This window comes from Macrobrachium rosenbergii, chromosome 18 (genome assembly GCF_040412425.1).
Source record: "Macrobrachium rosenbergii isolate ZJJX-2024 chromosome 18, ASM4041242v1, whole genome shotgun sequence".
Lineage (NCBI taxonomy): Eukaryota > Metazoa > Arthropoda > Malacostraca > Decapoda > Palaemonidae > Macrobrachium > Macrobrachium rosenbergii.
Window position 1 is genome coordinate 16,902,600 of NC_089758.1, and position 18,001 is coordinate 16,920,600.

The following is an 18,001-nucleotide window of genomic DNA, read 5'->3' on the forward strand; positions in this document are numbered from 1 at the left end:
CATTCGACGTACGAATACAACCATGTAAAATGTAAAATGACTATCCGACTGTTCACTGAAATAAATAATAATGCTGGTGTGACTCTTGATAAAATAAATCCCTTGAATTATCAGATAACAGAGGAATGTGAAGAACAGGATACGCGTGTGGCCAGGTGTTATAGACTCCATTTCATTGTTCTTGATATCAAGTTTCTCCAAGGAATCAGACACCGTAAAAGACCAGTTTAATCTTGCAACAAAATCAGCTGTCATTATTTTCATTACGTCCCGCATTATTGATATTACTCTGTCTCACATTATTAATATCGTTCTGTGCCCATTGATATTTACAAGGAAAAGATTTTTCAATCTTTTGATCAAGTCCTATCTTCGTTATTGAGGCACTGCTTAGAGTTGTTTAAGCCTATTTTTTTTTAATATATCAAGAATCGTAATTAGAACACGCTGTTACCTCTGTATAAACCTAATTAATACGTGAATCGTGAGTCATACATTGCCTTTAAAATTTGGTATGAACTATCATTCTGTCAATACAAATCTGATTTTTATAACAATAAAGAAATCGGCAGATTAAAAAAGGGCCAGAGCTTAATTCTTTTAGCCACGCCTTTGCATTAGTATTTCGAAATAAAAATGCTAATAATGCACATAAAATGGTTTTGAAAACTCTGCTTCGTTATGATGTTTGTTCTTACATCGTAATGTACAGTAATTCACAACCACGTTTAGCAAATATCGTGTTCCAGTTATTGGCAGTAAAAATATTGAAACCCACGGCATCCTATGGCATGCATCTTACCTTTTTTGCTTTGGTTTTTAACTGAAATAGAGAGATCTTTCCTATTATTGTCCATTAATTCGTTTAAAAATTTTAAGAGGCGATGAATTAATTATTCACCATTATTCTCAAGTTTTATCAGGCTATGAAACAGGGGTCTACGATTATTTTTGAAGATTCTCAAAAAGAAGAATCAAACCTATGATGAAGTGTAGTATTCGAAAGGATGTGTATGGCTTTATGCTGTACTGATCCATTCAAACATTTTTCTAAAGCACCTAAGCAAAATTACTTACTATTTTTCCAGTGTAAACTAAAATCAATTTTGTTATGTTGTCAGTAAATACTCCACGCTTTATATTTGGTACTTTATTCATTCATGAGGTAGAAGTTTCGGTTTTCTCAGTTCAGTGACTGGATCGGCTTTGCAGTTCATTCTTCTTTCCGTACGTAGACTTTATGCATGTTCCCTTTACCCTAAATACGCTGGAAAAAAACCCTTTCCTTGGAAAACAGGAATGACGAGATTCCTCTCTTTATTCTTGAGAACTCGGCTTACGTGACTGACGTCTCACATTATTGATATCACTTTGTGCCTACTGTTGTTTACAATTCACTTAAATGAAGTCCCATTTTCGCTCTTTAGGCAACACCAAGAGTTGTTTAAACCTAAATTTTAACACCCAGAGTCCCAGTTTAAACATGCGGTGACTTCTGTATAAACATAAATACTGCGTGAGTCACAAGTTTTACATTGTTTTTGAAAATCAATATGAACTAACATTCTGTCAATACAAATCTGATTTGTCTGAAAAATAAATGAGCAAATATTAGACTAAATATTCTGGCTTTAAATTAATATTCGGAAAAGGACAAGCAAATGATGTCCATAAAATGGTTTTTATAACACTGCTTCGTTACGGTCAGTTTTCCCAGCCTAAAGTACAGTAATTCACAGCCACACAGCAAATGTCGTATGCCTGTAAATGGTAATAAAATCATATAAAACGCACGACAGCCATTGGCACGCATCTTATCCTTTGTGCTTTCGTTTTTGAACTGAGATAGAAAGATTTTTTCGTATTATTGTCTACTAATTCGGTTAATGACTTCAGGATATGCACGATGCTTGTTGAATCCATTACTCACTTTTATTCTCAAGTTTTATCAGACTGAGGAAACGGAGTCCACGATTACTTTTGTGGATTCTCAAGAAGAATCAAATTGATGATATAGACCAGTATTCGAAAGGATGTACTTGGCCTTATTTTGTACTGATCCTTAGACTAAGTGTATCTCATACGTTTTTATAATGTACATAAGTAAATTTAATTAATATTTTAAAGGATAAAATTATACTAACTCTTTGATATCTTGTCAACAAAAGCACGAATACCCAAATCTAAAACACCTCACCACTACTTTCGGACATTTGTTTACAAACAGTCTTCCCTCGTCTCGTTCAAGTAGTTTCTCGTTTAGGGTTACTGAACGAACCCCCGATTCCCGAAGACCGTCGAAATCAAGGTCATCTCGCCTCGAAATGGTGGCGATCAGCTGATGCTCCACAACAAAACCTAACTGTCTCTTGCAGACGGCGCACGGGCGCCGCTACCATCGGATTAACTTCATCGCCTCGAGTGAATTAACGTGAGGAACTACGTAAAGCCTAAAAACGCCGCTGGATATGATGCTACTCAGGTGCAGCTCGAGAGCTTTATCTCGCTTGAGATTTGGGAATCGTCTCGAGCGAGGATATGGCCCACCACTTTTAGTTAAGGGAAGCCGCTGTTATTCTACAGGCGGTGACAGTGCAGACAGTAAATCCGTAGCAGCTTCCTCGGTACCGCAGAAGGACCAGCCGACGGTTAGATTCGGTAAGATGTTAATTTTGCTACGTGTTACATAATGTACAGGCTGGTAGGCTCGACCTACCCTAAGTCAGGATAGGTAGGGCAGGCAGTTTCACGCTTTATCCTAGCCTAATTTCAGATGTATAAGTCGAAGGACATTGTATTTTTAGGTGTTGATGACAGTAAAAGAAGCAATAACTTTAATAAATGTAAAGTTGCAAGATCCTTTTTTTAAAGGGAAGTAAAGCAGCTGAACTGAAGGTAATGCTATGTCCCATAGGGGGTAGTGTCATCAGTCCACCTCACATAGGACACTCTAGGCACTACTTAAGGCTTTTTGCAGCATCCTTCTGGTCCCTAGCTGCAACCCCTTTCATTCCTCTTACTGTAACTCCGTTGATATGATCGTCTTCCCATCTTCCTTTCCACCCTCTCCTAACAGTTGTTTCGTGGTGCAACTGTCAGGTTTTCCTCCTGTTACGCCTTTAAAGCTTTCTTTACTGTCGGTTTCCCTTTCAGCGCTTAATGACCTCATAGGTCACAGCGCTTGACTTTTGGCCTAAATTTTATATTCTGGTCTGTTCTGTCAGAAAGCAGCAAATAGAAAGTTGCAAGATCTTTTTTAAAGGAAAGTAAAGCGGCCAAACCCAGGTGATTTAATGGATTGTGGACCAGGTCACTCAATAGCCAAATATCCATTCAGTATGGCTCATCAGGTTAATTTAATGTAGATAACTTTCATTGTTGCACATTCACAATGAAAGTTATTTACATGCATAGGCTACAGGCTAAAATAGCTCAGGCTAGGCTCTGCAGTTGGTTAGATGGATGAGTATTCTCGACAGAATTAATCCCCAGTCTACATACTAGCATGAAGCTGTTGAAATGTTTTTGTGGGGGTAAGTGTGAAGGAGACGGCTGCATGAAGACATAATTTAATAATGGAGTTTTTGACTGAGGAATAAAGAAAAGGGTGTATATAATGCGGTGGAGGTGAGATAATTTGAGATAGGTACTGAGATAATGAGAAATTTAATGTCTTCTGTTCATGTTTTAATGAAATCCCCAAAGACTGGTACTAAACATGGCTGAATCTCCGCAGGGCGCTACGTTTAGTAGTACTAGCCTCTCTGGGATAAAATTATAAGTATAAACAAAAGATGGTAAATTTATCATTATCTTGGTACATGTCTCGAATTATCTCACTTGTACTGCGTTATATAGGCCTTATAACCTTGTCTTATTCTTCAGTAAAAAATTACATTAATAAATGATACCTTCGTGCAGATGACTCCTTTACGCTTACTTTTATGGGTGGTTGTTGTTGTGATTGTGCCTAAATTATTGTTAATTTTTTGTGAAATTATGTCATCAATCTTTGACAACACCATCTGTTTGACAATAATCTTATAAGGGGACTGCTGTGTGAAACCGAGTTATTGGTTGGTGTTAGAAAAAAATAAATGAAACAGCAAGGTTGGTGACATAACCTAAGCTTAGCCTAACATAGGGTGCCTGGCTGTACCAGACCAGGTGAAGGTGGCTACCACATGAACCCACCAGCTCCAGCCTAACCTAACCTTAGGCCTAAGCTACAGTTTTCCGCAGGGATCTCCCATATTTGTTAGAAATTGGTTGTTGAAGTAGATTACCTTACCATTTGCCTCTAGAGTGAATGACAGTTTCATCAACATCATGTTGATAACTATCAGAAATAACATATTGGCAATAAAAATAAAAAAACTTTATGACAATTATTTTCTGTGGCTTTGAATATAACGTAAAAACTTGCACTCCTTTTTATGCATGACAGGAAAATGACTTGTTTTGCAAAATTGAGAAAAGCTTCCAGAGTTGTTATGACACCACCATAACACAAGCACACTTATCTTTTGACATGATGATTAACAGTCATAGGAATGAATGGTAGTATATAGTAAAACAGGAAGGAATGGTGTTGAAGACATGAAATCATCAGTAGTGCATGTGCAATTGCACTGTAATGCTGTGGTTGGCACACTGAAACAAGCAGGAAGTAGAGAAAGTGCTGAAAATAGCATCTCTATTAAATGAGGAGTAAGAATATTTTTAAGAAAGGAACCTCCATATCTCGGTTGTTAATCATTTGCAGAGGTTTTATATAGAAGAAAAATATCTTAAACACTCTTTAAACTGTTTCATTGTCATATGTCAGCCCAGTGTTACAGTAAACAAACGTTATGTAGCATGTTTTCTAAAGGAAATGGGAACGAAAGATCAAGTAGTCAGGGTATGTGGTGTGTGTTTTTGTTTTTGTTTTTTAATAGCTAAGGTCACAATGGTTTGGTCAACATAAGTATCCTACACATAAAACCTAAATTGTGTGGAATAAAAGAAAAACCAAGAAATGTAGCATTTAACCCAGCCAACTATAGAAGTTATCCTTCCAAGAGTTTTTAATGTCACACTAACAAAAATGAAACTGATGCTTGGTCATGTCCATATAATGTGATTTTAAAATGTGAACAGAATAATTTAATTGACAAGTTGCTTGCAGTAACACCTCAGCTTATAACTCTTAATTCATCAGATACTGTACATTGTGATGATTATTTTACTAGGTTAACTTATCATATTTTACTTGCTACCCAAGAGCAAGAGCCCATGCCAGCAGAAGGGTGGTTTAACTAAAAACAGCATATAAGATAGGATGCATTTTTGGATAATCATCTTCAAGCCGAATGGCAAGATCAGAGAATAGTTTAGGTTAGGCTATAAATTATGTGGAATTTCTTGCAGCTATGGGATAACTTGAAAATATTTAAATGTAGGCTGTACTACGGGGTCTTTGGTACTTATCAAAGGCCCAAACTCCCGAAGTATCTTATGAATTGAAGGGCTTTAGCGATTTAATTTACTTGCCAATGCAAATATTAATTTTTTTACAAAATATTGTGCGTAAAGAACAGAATGTGCCATGCTCGAGTAAACTTGAAGTACTGTGCACTGTAGGGATTTATAATGTCGTTGAAGACAAACTGTAAGTACTGTAATGCCACAGAAGGGAAAATGAGACAGGTTATCAGTAAAGCTGCTGCTTTCAAACTGCATTTGCAAATGGATTATGTAGTCCCTTCTAGGTTTCAAAATTCATTTGTGAATGGATAATTAAATTTTTTTATAAATTCAGGAAGATATTTGTTTGGATTACCGAAGAATTTTCACTTGTCGTGAACTTTAAGATATTTGGGCTGAGATAACTTCAGAATGCTGCCTTTTGTTGCAGATCCCTCGTAAGAACAAAACTGTATCAGCTGAACATTACTCTGCAGCATAAATTCTTGTCATGCATACATCCACAGATACTTTTTTTTCCAGGGGCTTGTGGTTTATTTCCGCTCTTTTGCTCTTCCTTTGTTTCTGAGATGCACATCTGGACTGCAATTTTCAGCCCTGATTCATTTAGTAATTAATGATTTTGACTTGAATTATGCTGGTTGGGTAATAGCATAGGTACACTACTTGTTGTTTATTATGGGGCATCAACGACTGTGAAATTAAGAAGCTAAAAGCAGTAAACTTGTTGTGCCATTCAAGAATTCTTTGAATTCTGTAGTTTTAGGTTAAATAGTCATTTTGGCATTCGTATACGAAGTGATTGTTTTAAAAAGAGAAGCACAATACAGAAATACAGTGTAAGATATTTTGTTTCAGTTAATTACCATTGTCAGAGAAAGATACTATTCATTATTCCTTACTGACAAATAGTTCTTGTCACAGTTTGCCTTTATCTCGCTATGAGTGGAGAAATTTAATGGATCATTTAAAGAAAATGTATTGCACCTTGACTTCCCTTTGTGCTACTAGAACACTGTAGGTTCTGTTTCAGGAATATCAAATGAAAAGTAAATGCTGTTATGGGAAAGGCAGGAAATTTAAACTGAGGGTTATTGGTGGATCTCTTATATAGTCACAAAATAACCAAAAGTTACATATGATTACTCAGTAGTACTGTAATAAAGGTTAAACAACAATCAAGACTAAGTTTGTTCTTTTGTAAGAAAGACATGAATGTTTCTTTAATAATTTAATAAGAGCTTATACTTTTTTGGCGACCACAAATGTCTGTCATAAACCTGGTGATATCCATTTTTTCATCCATGAGATTAATATGAAACTAATCACCATATAGCATATGAAAAGAAAGTTGCTTAGCTAATCTAACTAAATATGCCATTACTGTACAATACATTGTTCATTTGTTTATATTTTAATTAGGCTAAACACTACATTTTTAGACTTGAACGCCAAAAGATAAGCTATCAGATAGTAACCATTGATAAAGTGAAGGAGTAGATTTCACCTTAAGAAATGTTACATCATAGGTGTGACATCCAGATTAAATTTATGATGCAAAATGAGAGTACTGTGTCAACATTTTATCCCCATTTTTAGGTGTGAGTTCCTGTTTCTGTAAAATTTCAAGATTTTGAATGCCCTGTCATAAAGAACTTGTAAATATGTAGTAAATAGACTGTGATAGCAGTAACACAAGTTGCAGTGTCAACTCCTGAGTCACTGATGCTTGAAGTAAATATTGGGTAATAGAATTTGGTGGGTTTTTGCTATGTGAACATATCAATTGGTTTGAATATTATATTTTGTTAATGAATATTACAAATTATTTGTACTTTGAGGTTTCTCTTCGACAGTTGCTTTTAATGAGCACTTATGATCAGAGTTGAGGCTGTAAGAAAATTAGGCCTATGCCTATGAAATCTTTTTCGTGATAAGTTTATATTTAGAAATGCATTGCATTAGTTTATATGGTTTTGGATGATAAGATGAGATATTTATATTGTAACATTTTACATGGCACATTTTTTTTTTTTTTTTTGCACAGTGAGGTTTAGAAGTACAGTACTCAAGAATGGCCCTACAATGACAATGATGCCATTGGTAGTCAGGCCATTTCCTGATTTTCTGTGAGGAAGTTTCTGCTTTCTGGATATACAAGAGTATTTTTTGAATTTTTTCCATTGCTAGATCTCACCACTGTAAGTAAATATACACTCTTGAGACCCTATCAACTACAGTGACAAATATTCATCAATGCTGCATTGCAGTGAGGTGTAAGTGAATTTCAAAATATATAGCTTTACCTCACATCTGATTTATGAAATGATTTTCCATTGCATTGACCAATAATTTTTTTTTATCGCCATTATAAGCATCTAGCTTCTCAATTTTGGTGATGTGTATGACAAAAATCATGTCATAAATCAGATGTGAGGTAAATCTATGTATTTTGAAATTCAGTTACATTTCATTGCAATGCAGCATTGATGAATATTTGTCACTGTAGTTGATAGGGTCTCAAGAATGTATACTTACAGTAAGTATTCATGGAAGCACCTCTCATAGGTGCAAAACGAGTATCTTCTATTTCCCAGTGGACTTGGTGCTTATGGTAGAGTTGAAGAGATTTTACAGTCATTTCCATTTGTGGTATAGGCATAGATGAAGTTCTCACATATGTCAGTTGCTTTCTCTTGAGTATTGGTCATCATTCTACTTAAGGTTGCAATTTTTATTTGAAAATTACCATGAAAATCATGTGTTGATATATGAATATCAGTATTGTCTAGAAATATTTGCTAACAATAATCCCCTCATTAGGGACTCGAATCACTTGCCACTGAATTAACAGCCAAAACTGTATGTCCTGTATATATTTAGGTGTTGCTCTTATAGAATAATTTTCTTTTACAGGCAAGCTGACAGACCACAAAGTTGACAATTTGGAGAGGTATCTCTTAGTATGGGGTGGAAAGTTTAAAAGTGTTAGTGAAGTTCCTAACTATGTAAGGTATGTATGCTCCTACAAAGATACAGTACAGTACAGTCATTACAGTAGTATTGTACATGTGCTGTTGTCAGTAACAAGACAATGAACTACTTATCTCTCAATTAGTATTCATACACATGTGGTTGTAAGTCTTACCACTGCTGGTAGGGCTATTAATCTGGCTCTTTGTTGGCCCTTTTTCTTAATCGTACTGTGTTTCTTTCAGTTATTTTTGGTTCTAATTTTGCTGTGAGTAATATAGATTTTTGCTGTGTATTCACTGTTTCAGTCATATGCAAAATACACTAATTTACTCTTATATTTTACATGAACTTATTGAAATTTATTTGTATAGTTATGGGTTATTAGGCTTTCAAGCAGACCCATAATGTTGTATGTCTTAAAATACTTATGGGTATGCCTTGAAATGTTGTTCTTTGGATATTTGTTAAAAGTACATACCATTGCTTTACTAAGCCCCATATTCTTCCAATTCAGTTTGGCATAAGTAAGATAATGAATTGACTTGATACCATGAAGTTTGTATGAAAATATTTCTAAGATTTCCTGACATGTAAATCATTGTTTGAATAGAATGCCCATGTCTGAATCTTGAAAATTGACCCTACATGTCCAGGTTGTTTTTTAGAATGTGTAAGAGAGAGGGAAATGCTTTTTTTTTTTGGCACTCCTCTAAGACATGAAGTGCAATAGCACAAGAAGATTTTACGAAACAGGCTTTGTAAGTCTTTTACTGTCTTTTTACCTTAAGCAAGGGTTATTTAGCCCCATTTTGAAAATTTTTTGAGTAACTTTATAAAATATGCATCAAACAGGAAAGATGGGATGTGCAAGAAACTTTTGTTAGTACCACTAAGTGGAATAAGCAGTCCTAACCAACAGTGATGTGGCTTATGATGTTTTTAGATATAACTGAAGGTATTTATGCTAAATTGACCAGAAGTTACAATTTATGAAGATCCGTTAATAAAAGCAATCAATAAGGACAAATTTAATGGTGATTTATGACTGGATATTATTTTAGATGGAGGACAGAGTCTGCCAGAATACTAAATGAGGACTACAAGCCAACGTCTTAAAAATGCTCTTTTCTAACAGGGTTGTGGACTGGATCTATCCCATGGTTCATGCTGCTTCATTAGCTTGTTCCTGAAGAAAATGAAGCAGTGAGATTAGAGGTTTTCTCTTTTTCCATTGTTTATTTATCTGTATTCTATTTCTAGTGCCCTAATTGTTTGTCTTTATCTGATTATATGGATGCTTTTTTTGCAATTTTGCAGTGCTTTTTCTTCAAATGTTTACTTTTTGTTTACTTTTGGTGGTTTTCATAGTTTTTATTGAACTGGTAATGTATGCACCCCAAATATTATATATTGAAGTGGTTAGTTCACTCTTCCTTATGTAATAGCATTTTTACATTGTTCCTCTGATGGTGTGCAGTAGTGGAAAAAATTTTTAGGCTCTAAGGGGGAATTGCGTGGCAAATAACTTTTTCCCATGTGATTCCCTTATATTCAACTTGCTACCTACACATGCTTATTGTTGTTATTACTGTATTATTATATTATTCAGAAGATGAGCCCTATTCATATGGAACAAGCCCACAGGGGCCATGTATATTATAATTATATTATTCAGAAGATGAGCCCTATTCATATGGAACAAGCCCACAGGGGCCATTGACATGAAATTCAAGCTTCCAAAGAATATGGTGTTCATTCGAAAGAAGTAACAAAAGTTAATGGGAAATACAAGAAAAAACAGATAAATGAAAAAATAAATAAGTAAAAATGCAAGTAGATTATTAAAATACAAGAGGGATTGTTGTACGGCAGTAATGCATTGCATCTGCGCTTGAACTTCTGAAGTTCCAATTGCATGACATCCTCAGGGAGGATGTTCCATAGTCCAATGGTGTGAGAAATAGAGCCTCTGGAACTGATTGCATATTGGTGCTGCTGTTCAGTAAATCTTGTTGTTCTTGGCAGGAAAAGGGGATCAAGGATCAATTGTGAATGTGAAAGATCTCTGTTAGAATACAACTTATGAAAAATTTACAAACTTGACCGTCCTTTGATGGCCTAAGTCATAACTGCTAATATTAGGAAACAGAAACCTACCACCACACACCACTGTATCTTAAAAGAGATAAATCTCTGGCAGAAGCAGACATCCACACCAGAGAACAGTGTTACAGTAAAGGAAGGACAAATGTCCTAAAACAGGTTGTATTGATTTTGTCTTTGATATAAATATATGAGGCCTTATGAACAATACCTAACTTTCGTGTGGCAGTTGCTGAAACTTTCATCAGAGGTTTTTCAAAGGTAAGATGTGAGTCAAAATTTATACCTAGAATATGTAGTTAAAGCTTCAGGCTCATTCAGCAGAGTCTCATCCACCTGAATGGGAGTATGGGGTGGAAAATCTGTACAAGATCTGCTAATCAGTAATGCTTTCATGTTACTGGAGTTCAGCCCCTTACCCCACCGACTACATCATTCACTGATCTGGTCCCTGCCCGATTGAGGCTGAGGGCAGTTTCATTTCTCATAAGTGGAGACTTTACTACACCCATAAGTGTTGCATCATCGACATACGGAACAATCTTGTTTTCCAACCCAACAACCATATCACTAGTGAACCTAGAACACTACCCTGTGGAACTCCAGACACAATAGGTCTTGGTTCGCTAAAGATCCCATTAACAGCAATTTGCTGCTGCCTACGTGTGGGGAAATCTTGAAGTAATCCAAAACATATCCACCCACTCCAAGATTCTGAAGTTTATAAATAAGTGCCTCGTGATTTTCTAAATCAAAAGCAGCGCTAAAATCTATTTGAATTACTCTGCACTCAAAACCCTTATCAAAGTTCTCTTGTAAATGGCATGTCAAGTCTAAAAGAGCATCGCAGGTACCTAACTGCTTCCTATATGCATATTAACTATCAGCTGACAATCCTTTAGATTCCACATGCTTGTATGGTAGCCTAAAAATAAGCTTTTCTGCAACTTTATAAAGTAGAGGGAGAATATAAATTGGCCTGTAGTTACTGCAATCTGCAGATATGCCATTCTTTGGAACAGGCACAGTATTACTAAGCTGGTTGCTGTAAATGGAAGGAAAGATTCTTGCTGTGCTTTGCAAGAGTGGGAAGTTTTTGGATTAATTCTTTGGTGATTCAAACCTACCAGAAGAGTGAAACTATTGATTGCAAAGCATTGATGGGACTGAGGAGGAAGTGACCGGAAACATTGGTACCTCATTAACCCCAGTAATCATAGCAAATCCAGACCTGGGCTGTGGAATATGATTAAATATTGACAGCCACGATGATAAATTATAGAAAAAATTGCTGTAAAATAGTTTCAAAACTTAAAATTGCTAATGTGAAATGTGCTCAACTCTTGTTAGAACATAATTTTCTTGTTTTCTAGCAATATAATGAAAAGATTATGCCTCACATAAAAGATATTTTATGCATACAACTGTATGTTATTTCAGGTCACTGTAGTATTGTTAGTGGTCAGGGGAAAGGCTTTCAGCATGCCTCTTTTGCATTTTTGTGTTATTCACAGTATTTCGTAATCAGTATTGCTGAGAAATATGTGAAGCATACAAAAGTCTCAAATAATGGGGTTGATTGATTTAGGGGTAGAAAGATTTCAAGAGACTTTACTCTGTAGGGACGGAAACAGATTTTATAAAGAAAATGAGAGTTGTTGGTTTGTTTTATTGTCTTCCTCATCACTATTAATAGTTTTATGCATATTTTTTCTTTTCAGCCAAGATACAATGGAACGAGCGCGAAACAAGGCGAGGATCAAGATTAACTTGATGATGTGTGCTGCAACTGTTGTGGGTTGCCTTTTGATGGTCATGTCAGGAAAAAAGGCACAAAGGGAGGGGAAGTCTCTTGTTAAGATGAATCAAGAGTGGCATCGAAAGAATAAAGAAGAAGCCGAAGCCGAAAAAAAGGAATAAATTCAAGATATTAAGATATTGTAAATATAACTGCTGATGCAGATGTATCAAGGGCATCTTATATTTTGGCTTAGAGTAGTATAAATGCAGTACTGTTGAGGTGAGTTATGCTTTCATAGCATTCACTTGTGTGATGTGGTTTTGCTTGGAAGAAACAGAGCTGACGTAAAGTTTTGAATACTATATTATTAGGAATTATTTATAATGCAAACAATCTTTATATTTATTATACAAGAATGAATTATAGACTGACAGTCCATATGAAGCAGGTTTTGAGAAAAAATGTTTCCTTTGTACTTTTAAACTATTCACCCAACAGTTTTTTTTACATACCTGTATTCTAAATTAATGAATATAAAAAAACTATAAGTAATTATTGTGTAGGAAAGTCAGAGTGCTTTTCACTTAGTTATGTAAGGTGTTGTAATGTGATAATGAATTTTGTAAGCAGTTATGTTGGTTTCAATAAATCCTGTTCCTAAACTCTTTTTATATTGTGGTATTGAGCTAATAAACTGTGCTTTGGAATGAAGCTGTAATGGAATTCCAATTCAGTTCTTTGTATGGATTCTAGATATCATCGTGCCTCCTAACATTGCTTGTTTAATGCAGGAATTGCATTTTAATTATAGGGTTCAGTAGAGGTCACTTCTCTGACTGCTAGTTTCTTTTTTTAATTTTTCTGTTTGACTTCATCCAGAATAAATAAATGAGAAAAGAAAGTTTGCCATACAGTAGCTGGAAAGTAAGACAATGATTTTTTTATATAAGTATTTTGTTTTTATAAAGATATATACCTGTATTGTACTATGATAACTGTTGGTGTTGTAACTTTATTTGGCTAGCTTCCAATAGCGGTTTTAAGGTTCATTGGATTTTTTCACTTCTTTAACGATGTTGTTTCTGTGATCTCGTTTCAGGCGTGTCTTTGGAAAGGTGGCTTGTATTTAGCCCAGTAATGAATAAGATATTGAACCTCACACATTGTTGGCTACAGTAGATTCTCACATTAACAAATTTTAATGGAATTTGTGGTGTTCAGTAACATCGATATCCAGTACTGGACTAGCCCAAGGTAGGTTTTCCTTGACGGAACCTTACTAAAATACAAACAACTAATTTCAGTAAAGAAATTATAAAACACAAGACTACATTTAAAGTAAAGCAGTTGCTTTGGATTTTACTTACTAGACAAGTAGGGAAGCTCAAAAATCCCAAGGGGAAGGCATGTGAATACATAGACTAGCTGGATATTTAGGAAGATAGTGCACATGATGAAAGAACTTGGAGAACAAAATTTTACATGTAATCCCAATTATCCCATAAATGTAATATAATGACCAAAAAGATGATGGCACAACACTTTCAATGATGTTTTCCTTGAACGTAAAGTCAAAAACTGTGATTTCCCACATGGACTAGAAGCACAATATTGAAGAGAAGTAATAAAGGCTTCATTTCTTTATCACGTAGGGTAGTCACCGACGACAAATAATATGTGAAGAACAGTACAGTGTTCCCTTTCATTTGGGGAAATGCTTATACACTACTTTAGCATTAGCCTTTTTCATGAGAATTGGAGAAAATTCAGCATATTTGTTATGGGTATTGCAAGAACTTCAATGTAATTTACTGTATGTTGGTTGCTCGCTTAAAGTTCTTGGTGGTTGTAGGTACTGTATATGCTTGCTTTGTTGAGAGAAGTTTGGACCTGAATTGATTATGTCCCTCTGATGCATGAGAGTATTTTTATGTGACCACTGTTATACAGCCAGGATGATTAAGGGTCAGAGCGGGGTAGCTTATAGCAAAACCTCTCCTGGACAAGAAGTACAGCCACCAGGACAGGTGCCCTTCAGGTAGCCTTGGTGATGGAAGAGAAACTTAAAATGCACCATTACATCTCTGTTTGTGGGAGCACTTTTGCCACTAGTAGGCAACTAGGATGCTTCTCGGCAAGGAGGGAAACGGATATTATATTTTCTGTGACAAGAATACCAACTTCTTGTGAAAGCATGCTTACTGATATTTTTACACTGGAAAAGAGTTATCTGTGCTTTTACTTTTTTGTAAAAGAAAACTATTGTGCCGGCTTTGTCTGTCTGTCTGCGCTTTTTCTGTCTGCCCTCAGATCTTAAAAATTACTTGGGCTAGAGGGCTGCAAATTGTTATGTTGATCATCCACCCTCCAGTCATCAAACATACCAAATTACAGCATTCTTGCCTCAGTAGTTTTTATTTGATTTAAGGTTGAAGTTAACCATAATCGTGTGTCTGGCAGTGATATAAGCCAGGCCACCACCAGGCTGTGGTTAAAGTCTCATGGGCTGTGGCTCATATGGCATTATACCGAGACCCCCGAAAGATAGATCTATTTTTGGTGGCCTTGATTGTAAGCTGTACAGAAAACTCAATTGTGCCAAAGAAACTTTGGCACATTTTTTACTTGTTTCTTCTTGAGAAGGCTCTCTTGCAGCATGTAGCTCAGACATTTTCAGTGTGATAAGGAGATCTTAATTAGCCTATATACCTGGAACCCTAAATGTAATGCCTTTAAGGTATGTACACAAGTTAGTTTTTCTACCTGAGTGCCATTTGCCCTGGAATTGATTTTACAGTGTATCATGGAAACCAGGACAACACATTGAAAGATCATATGTTTTCATAGCTTTTCTTAGTATCTAAGACAGTGGATTTTCTGGTACTGACTTTTTCAGTCTCAGTCTTGGCCTTGGTATGTTTCAATTCCAGGTCACAGCGTAGGGTTCGACTTATCACGTCCCTTTGTCTTTGCTATGTGACAGGATTTGTATTGTCACTACGGCTATGAAGCGGGAGGATTCTTAACTGGAGTGAGGCAGCTGATATTATGTCCTCTCCAGAACATTGAAAACTGTCACAAATTGGGGGCTTTCAATTGGATTTGTCTTGTGGAAGAGAAAGTTGAAGCACAACTTCTTACCCGTGTTGATATGAGTGTTATTGTCACTAACAGGCACGTAAAATGTTGGTAGACCAGGAGAAGGATGCTGATGCAACACTGTGTGACAAGAACGCCAGGAATTCTTGAAGTATCCATCCGTGATATTTTTTACAAAGTGACGAAGAGCCAAGTCTATTACTTTTCCCCTTTATGGAGAGAAGACTCTCTCATAGCTGCCACTTTTGTTAAGAAGCCAAGATCCCTTCAAGGTGTGCACACTTGTTTGTTTTTCCATAATCTAGTCATTTGCCCAGCAGTGTCCTCTGTGATATTCCAGACTAACCAGGTCATTGCATTTACAGAAACAGCTTTTCTTAGTAACAATAATGGTGGATTTCCGTGTACGGTACTGGAAGCCTTGGCAATGGTATAAGTTTCAATCCCATTCTGAGTCACATTCCAGTGTTGGACCTTGGTGCTGATTTAAATATAAGTCTAAGTCATTCATTGCACAGAAGAAAATTTTACCTATCTTGGAGATTGTACATTCAATTGCAACCAGTCTGATGACTGACTGGGTGGCTAGCCTGGATTACAGCATAATGAATGGCCTGTGGATCAACCTGATGATTGGCCTAGTTTTAGCCTATAATATCATCTCTGTACTCAACTTGGTAACTGGCCAGACTTAGAAAATGGAGTCTTTGTTCAGGTGGGGGCTTAGGGCAAGTATATTTAGACTCCAAGGACTTGAAGCCTACTTTGCCACTGAAAGGTACTATTTGTACTGTGATGATGTTACCTGGAACTGCTCTAACAGCTCCAGCCACACACACAGATAGATAGCGTAAGGTTGAGAGAAACAATGATTACAAGATCAGGTGCATTAGGTGATTTTGAACAATCTGTAAGGAGTACCTTTGGTATTGTCAACACTAAGCATAATCCTCCTAAATGATAGATAGCTGAACAATTTGGAATTCTATTTCTACATGATGGTATCCACCTCCTGGTTTCAGAATGAACATTAACAAGATTTTCCTCAACAAAATGTCTCAAGCTGGTAGAAAGCAAAGGTGTGGTCTCGCCAGTTATATACTGTATTCCTAGAGAAAACATGGAATGCCAAAGTTTTGTTACGTAGAGGAATGAATTTAAACTTAATTGCAGTGTTGTAGTCACATCACTGATTCCTTAATCTTTCATCATTAACTGTACCTTTCTGTAAATGGTGAGAACACAGGAAATCGTAAATTAAGCTCAAAAGGATGATAAGCATGAGAAGAAAGATGATGCTCAGTAGAGAGGCTCTCAGGCTTCATGTTTCATGCATATATTCTTATCTTCACTTATGGGCTGTAGTTATGAGCAAGGGGCTTTACTTTCATATAGTTGGCTTAATCTAACAAGCAGCCGTCAAAACTTGGAAAAGACAGTGTTGAAAAGGCTGCAAATACTCTTTAAATAAATGGTGAAAGGAAAATGTTTATATCACAATGTCTAGTTGTGTGAAACAACCCTAATGGAAGGTGCCTGCACCCTGTTTTCAAGTGTTTTATGACACAGAGTGATTCATAACTCCTAACTTCAGCAGGATCTTGGACCAACATACATCTCGTCAGATGAATTAATAAAGTTTTTCGTGTTGTTTCAAACTTGGAGAGTACTGTACGTGTTAAGCCCTGTAAGGTTTGGTGTGTTGGTTTATCTGCGTTGAGTATTTACTTTGTTTTGCTAATGTGGGTTTGCCTATTTCACTTCATGTAGCTTACTTTATCTTGAATTAAATTGTGTAGGATTATCTTTTTTACATGAATAATTCATATTGCATAATCATTTATCTGTGAACTTGGGCACACTTGCTTTTTTAATAAATTTTGAAATGCATGTGTAACACATGCAGGTAAACCAAATGGAGTCGCTATCCATCATTTGTATCTAGGACTGGCTAAATCCTTCTGTAAAGAAAGAAATACTTCTTTAGTCTTTTAAACCTGTGACTTTCAACTTTTTTTGTAGTAATCGAGTACAGTATCTGTCTTTATAAAGGTAAGTTGATCTTTTATTGTGCAGAGTTGAACATTCCTGTAGGAACTGTACAGTATACTGTAAGTTTTCTGCAAACTTTGTGGTATAAGCTGCATTTGATGAACCTGACAATTTCTGTGGTTCGTTTACCCCCCTTTCAGAGTTCTATTTTAGTTATTAGATTATGAGTTTTGTCACATTTCTAACAAGACTTTGGGTGAAAAAATCATTGGTTTACTGTCATACAAAATTTTTGTATTAGTAGTAGCTACGACCTTGGTAAGCTTTCCCCTCTTTTTACCCCTTACTTATTCCCATTATTCTGATAATGCTTGTAAAGCTTGTCCATTAGAATTCGCTCTCATTTAGCCAAACATATTTTTTGTAGCCATATCCTTCACCCCTTTTTTTAATATACACTCTTTAATTACAGCTCCTCTCTCACAGTCTGTGCATCCATCTGAAGTGCTCCACTTTTCCTTTCTTTAGCTCATTAAAAAATTTACAGCTATCAGACAAGATGCATGTAGGGTCATCTCCACTTGCATTAGCCTCATTTCATTTACCTCTCAAAATCTAAGG

The 18,001-nt window shown here is 35.9% G+C and overlaps 1 protein-coding gene across 1 annotated transcript; it reads left to right on the forward strand.

The window, feature by feature from the left end:
- The first annotated feature begins 2,179 nt into the window (after positions 1–2,179).
- Positions 2,180–12,920, forward strand: LOC136848153 (UPF0389 protein CG9231). Its single transcript, XM_067120433.1, has 3 exons — positions 2,180–2,658; positions 8,386–8,482; positions 12,270–12,920. Exons 1-3 carry the CDS (start codon positions 2,469–2,471, stop codon positions 12,466–12,468), a joined length of 486 nt encoding a protein of 161 aa, XP_066976534.1. The 5' UTR covers positions 2,180–2,468; the 3' UTR covers positions 12,469–12,920.
- Positions 12,921–18,001: the final 5,081 nt, after the last annotated feature.

What these genes read in the sequence shown, in the direction of transcription:
- LOC136848153 (XM_067120433.1), top strand. Translation starts at nt 2,469, where the DNA reads ATGATGCTACTCAGGTGCAGCTCGAGAGCTTTATCTCGCTTGAGATTT. An exon ending in CCAGCCGACGGTTAGATTCG is followed by an intron (nt 2,659 to 8,385) that starts GTAAGATGTTAA and finishes TTTCTTTTACAG; the next exon opens with GCAAGCTGACAGACCACAAA. An exon ending in GAAGTTCCTAACTATGTAAG is followed by an intron (nt 8,483 to 12,269) that starts GTATGTATGCTC and finishes TTTTCTTTTCAG; the next exon opens with CCAAGATACAATGGAACGAG.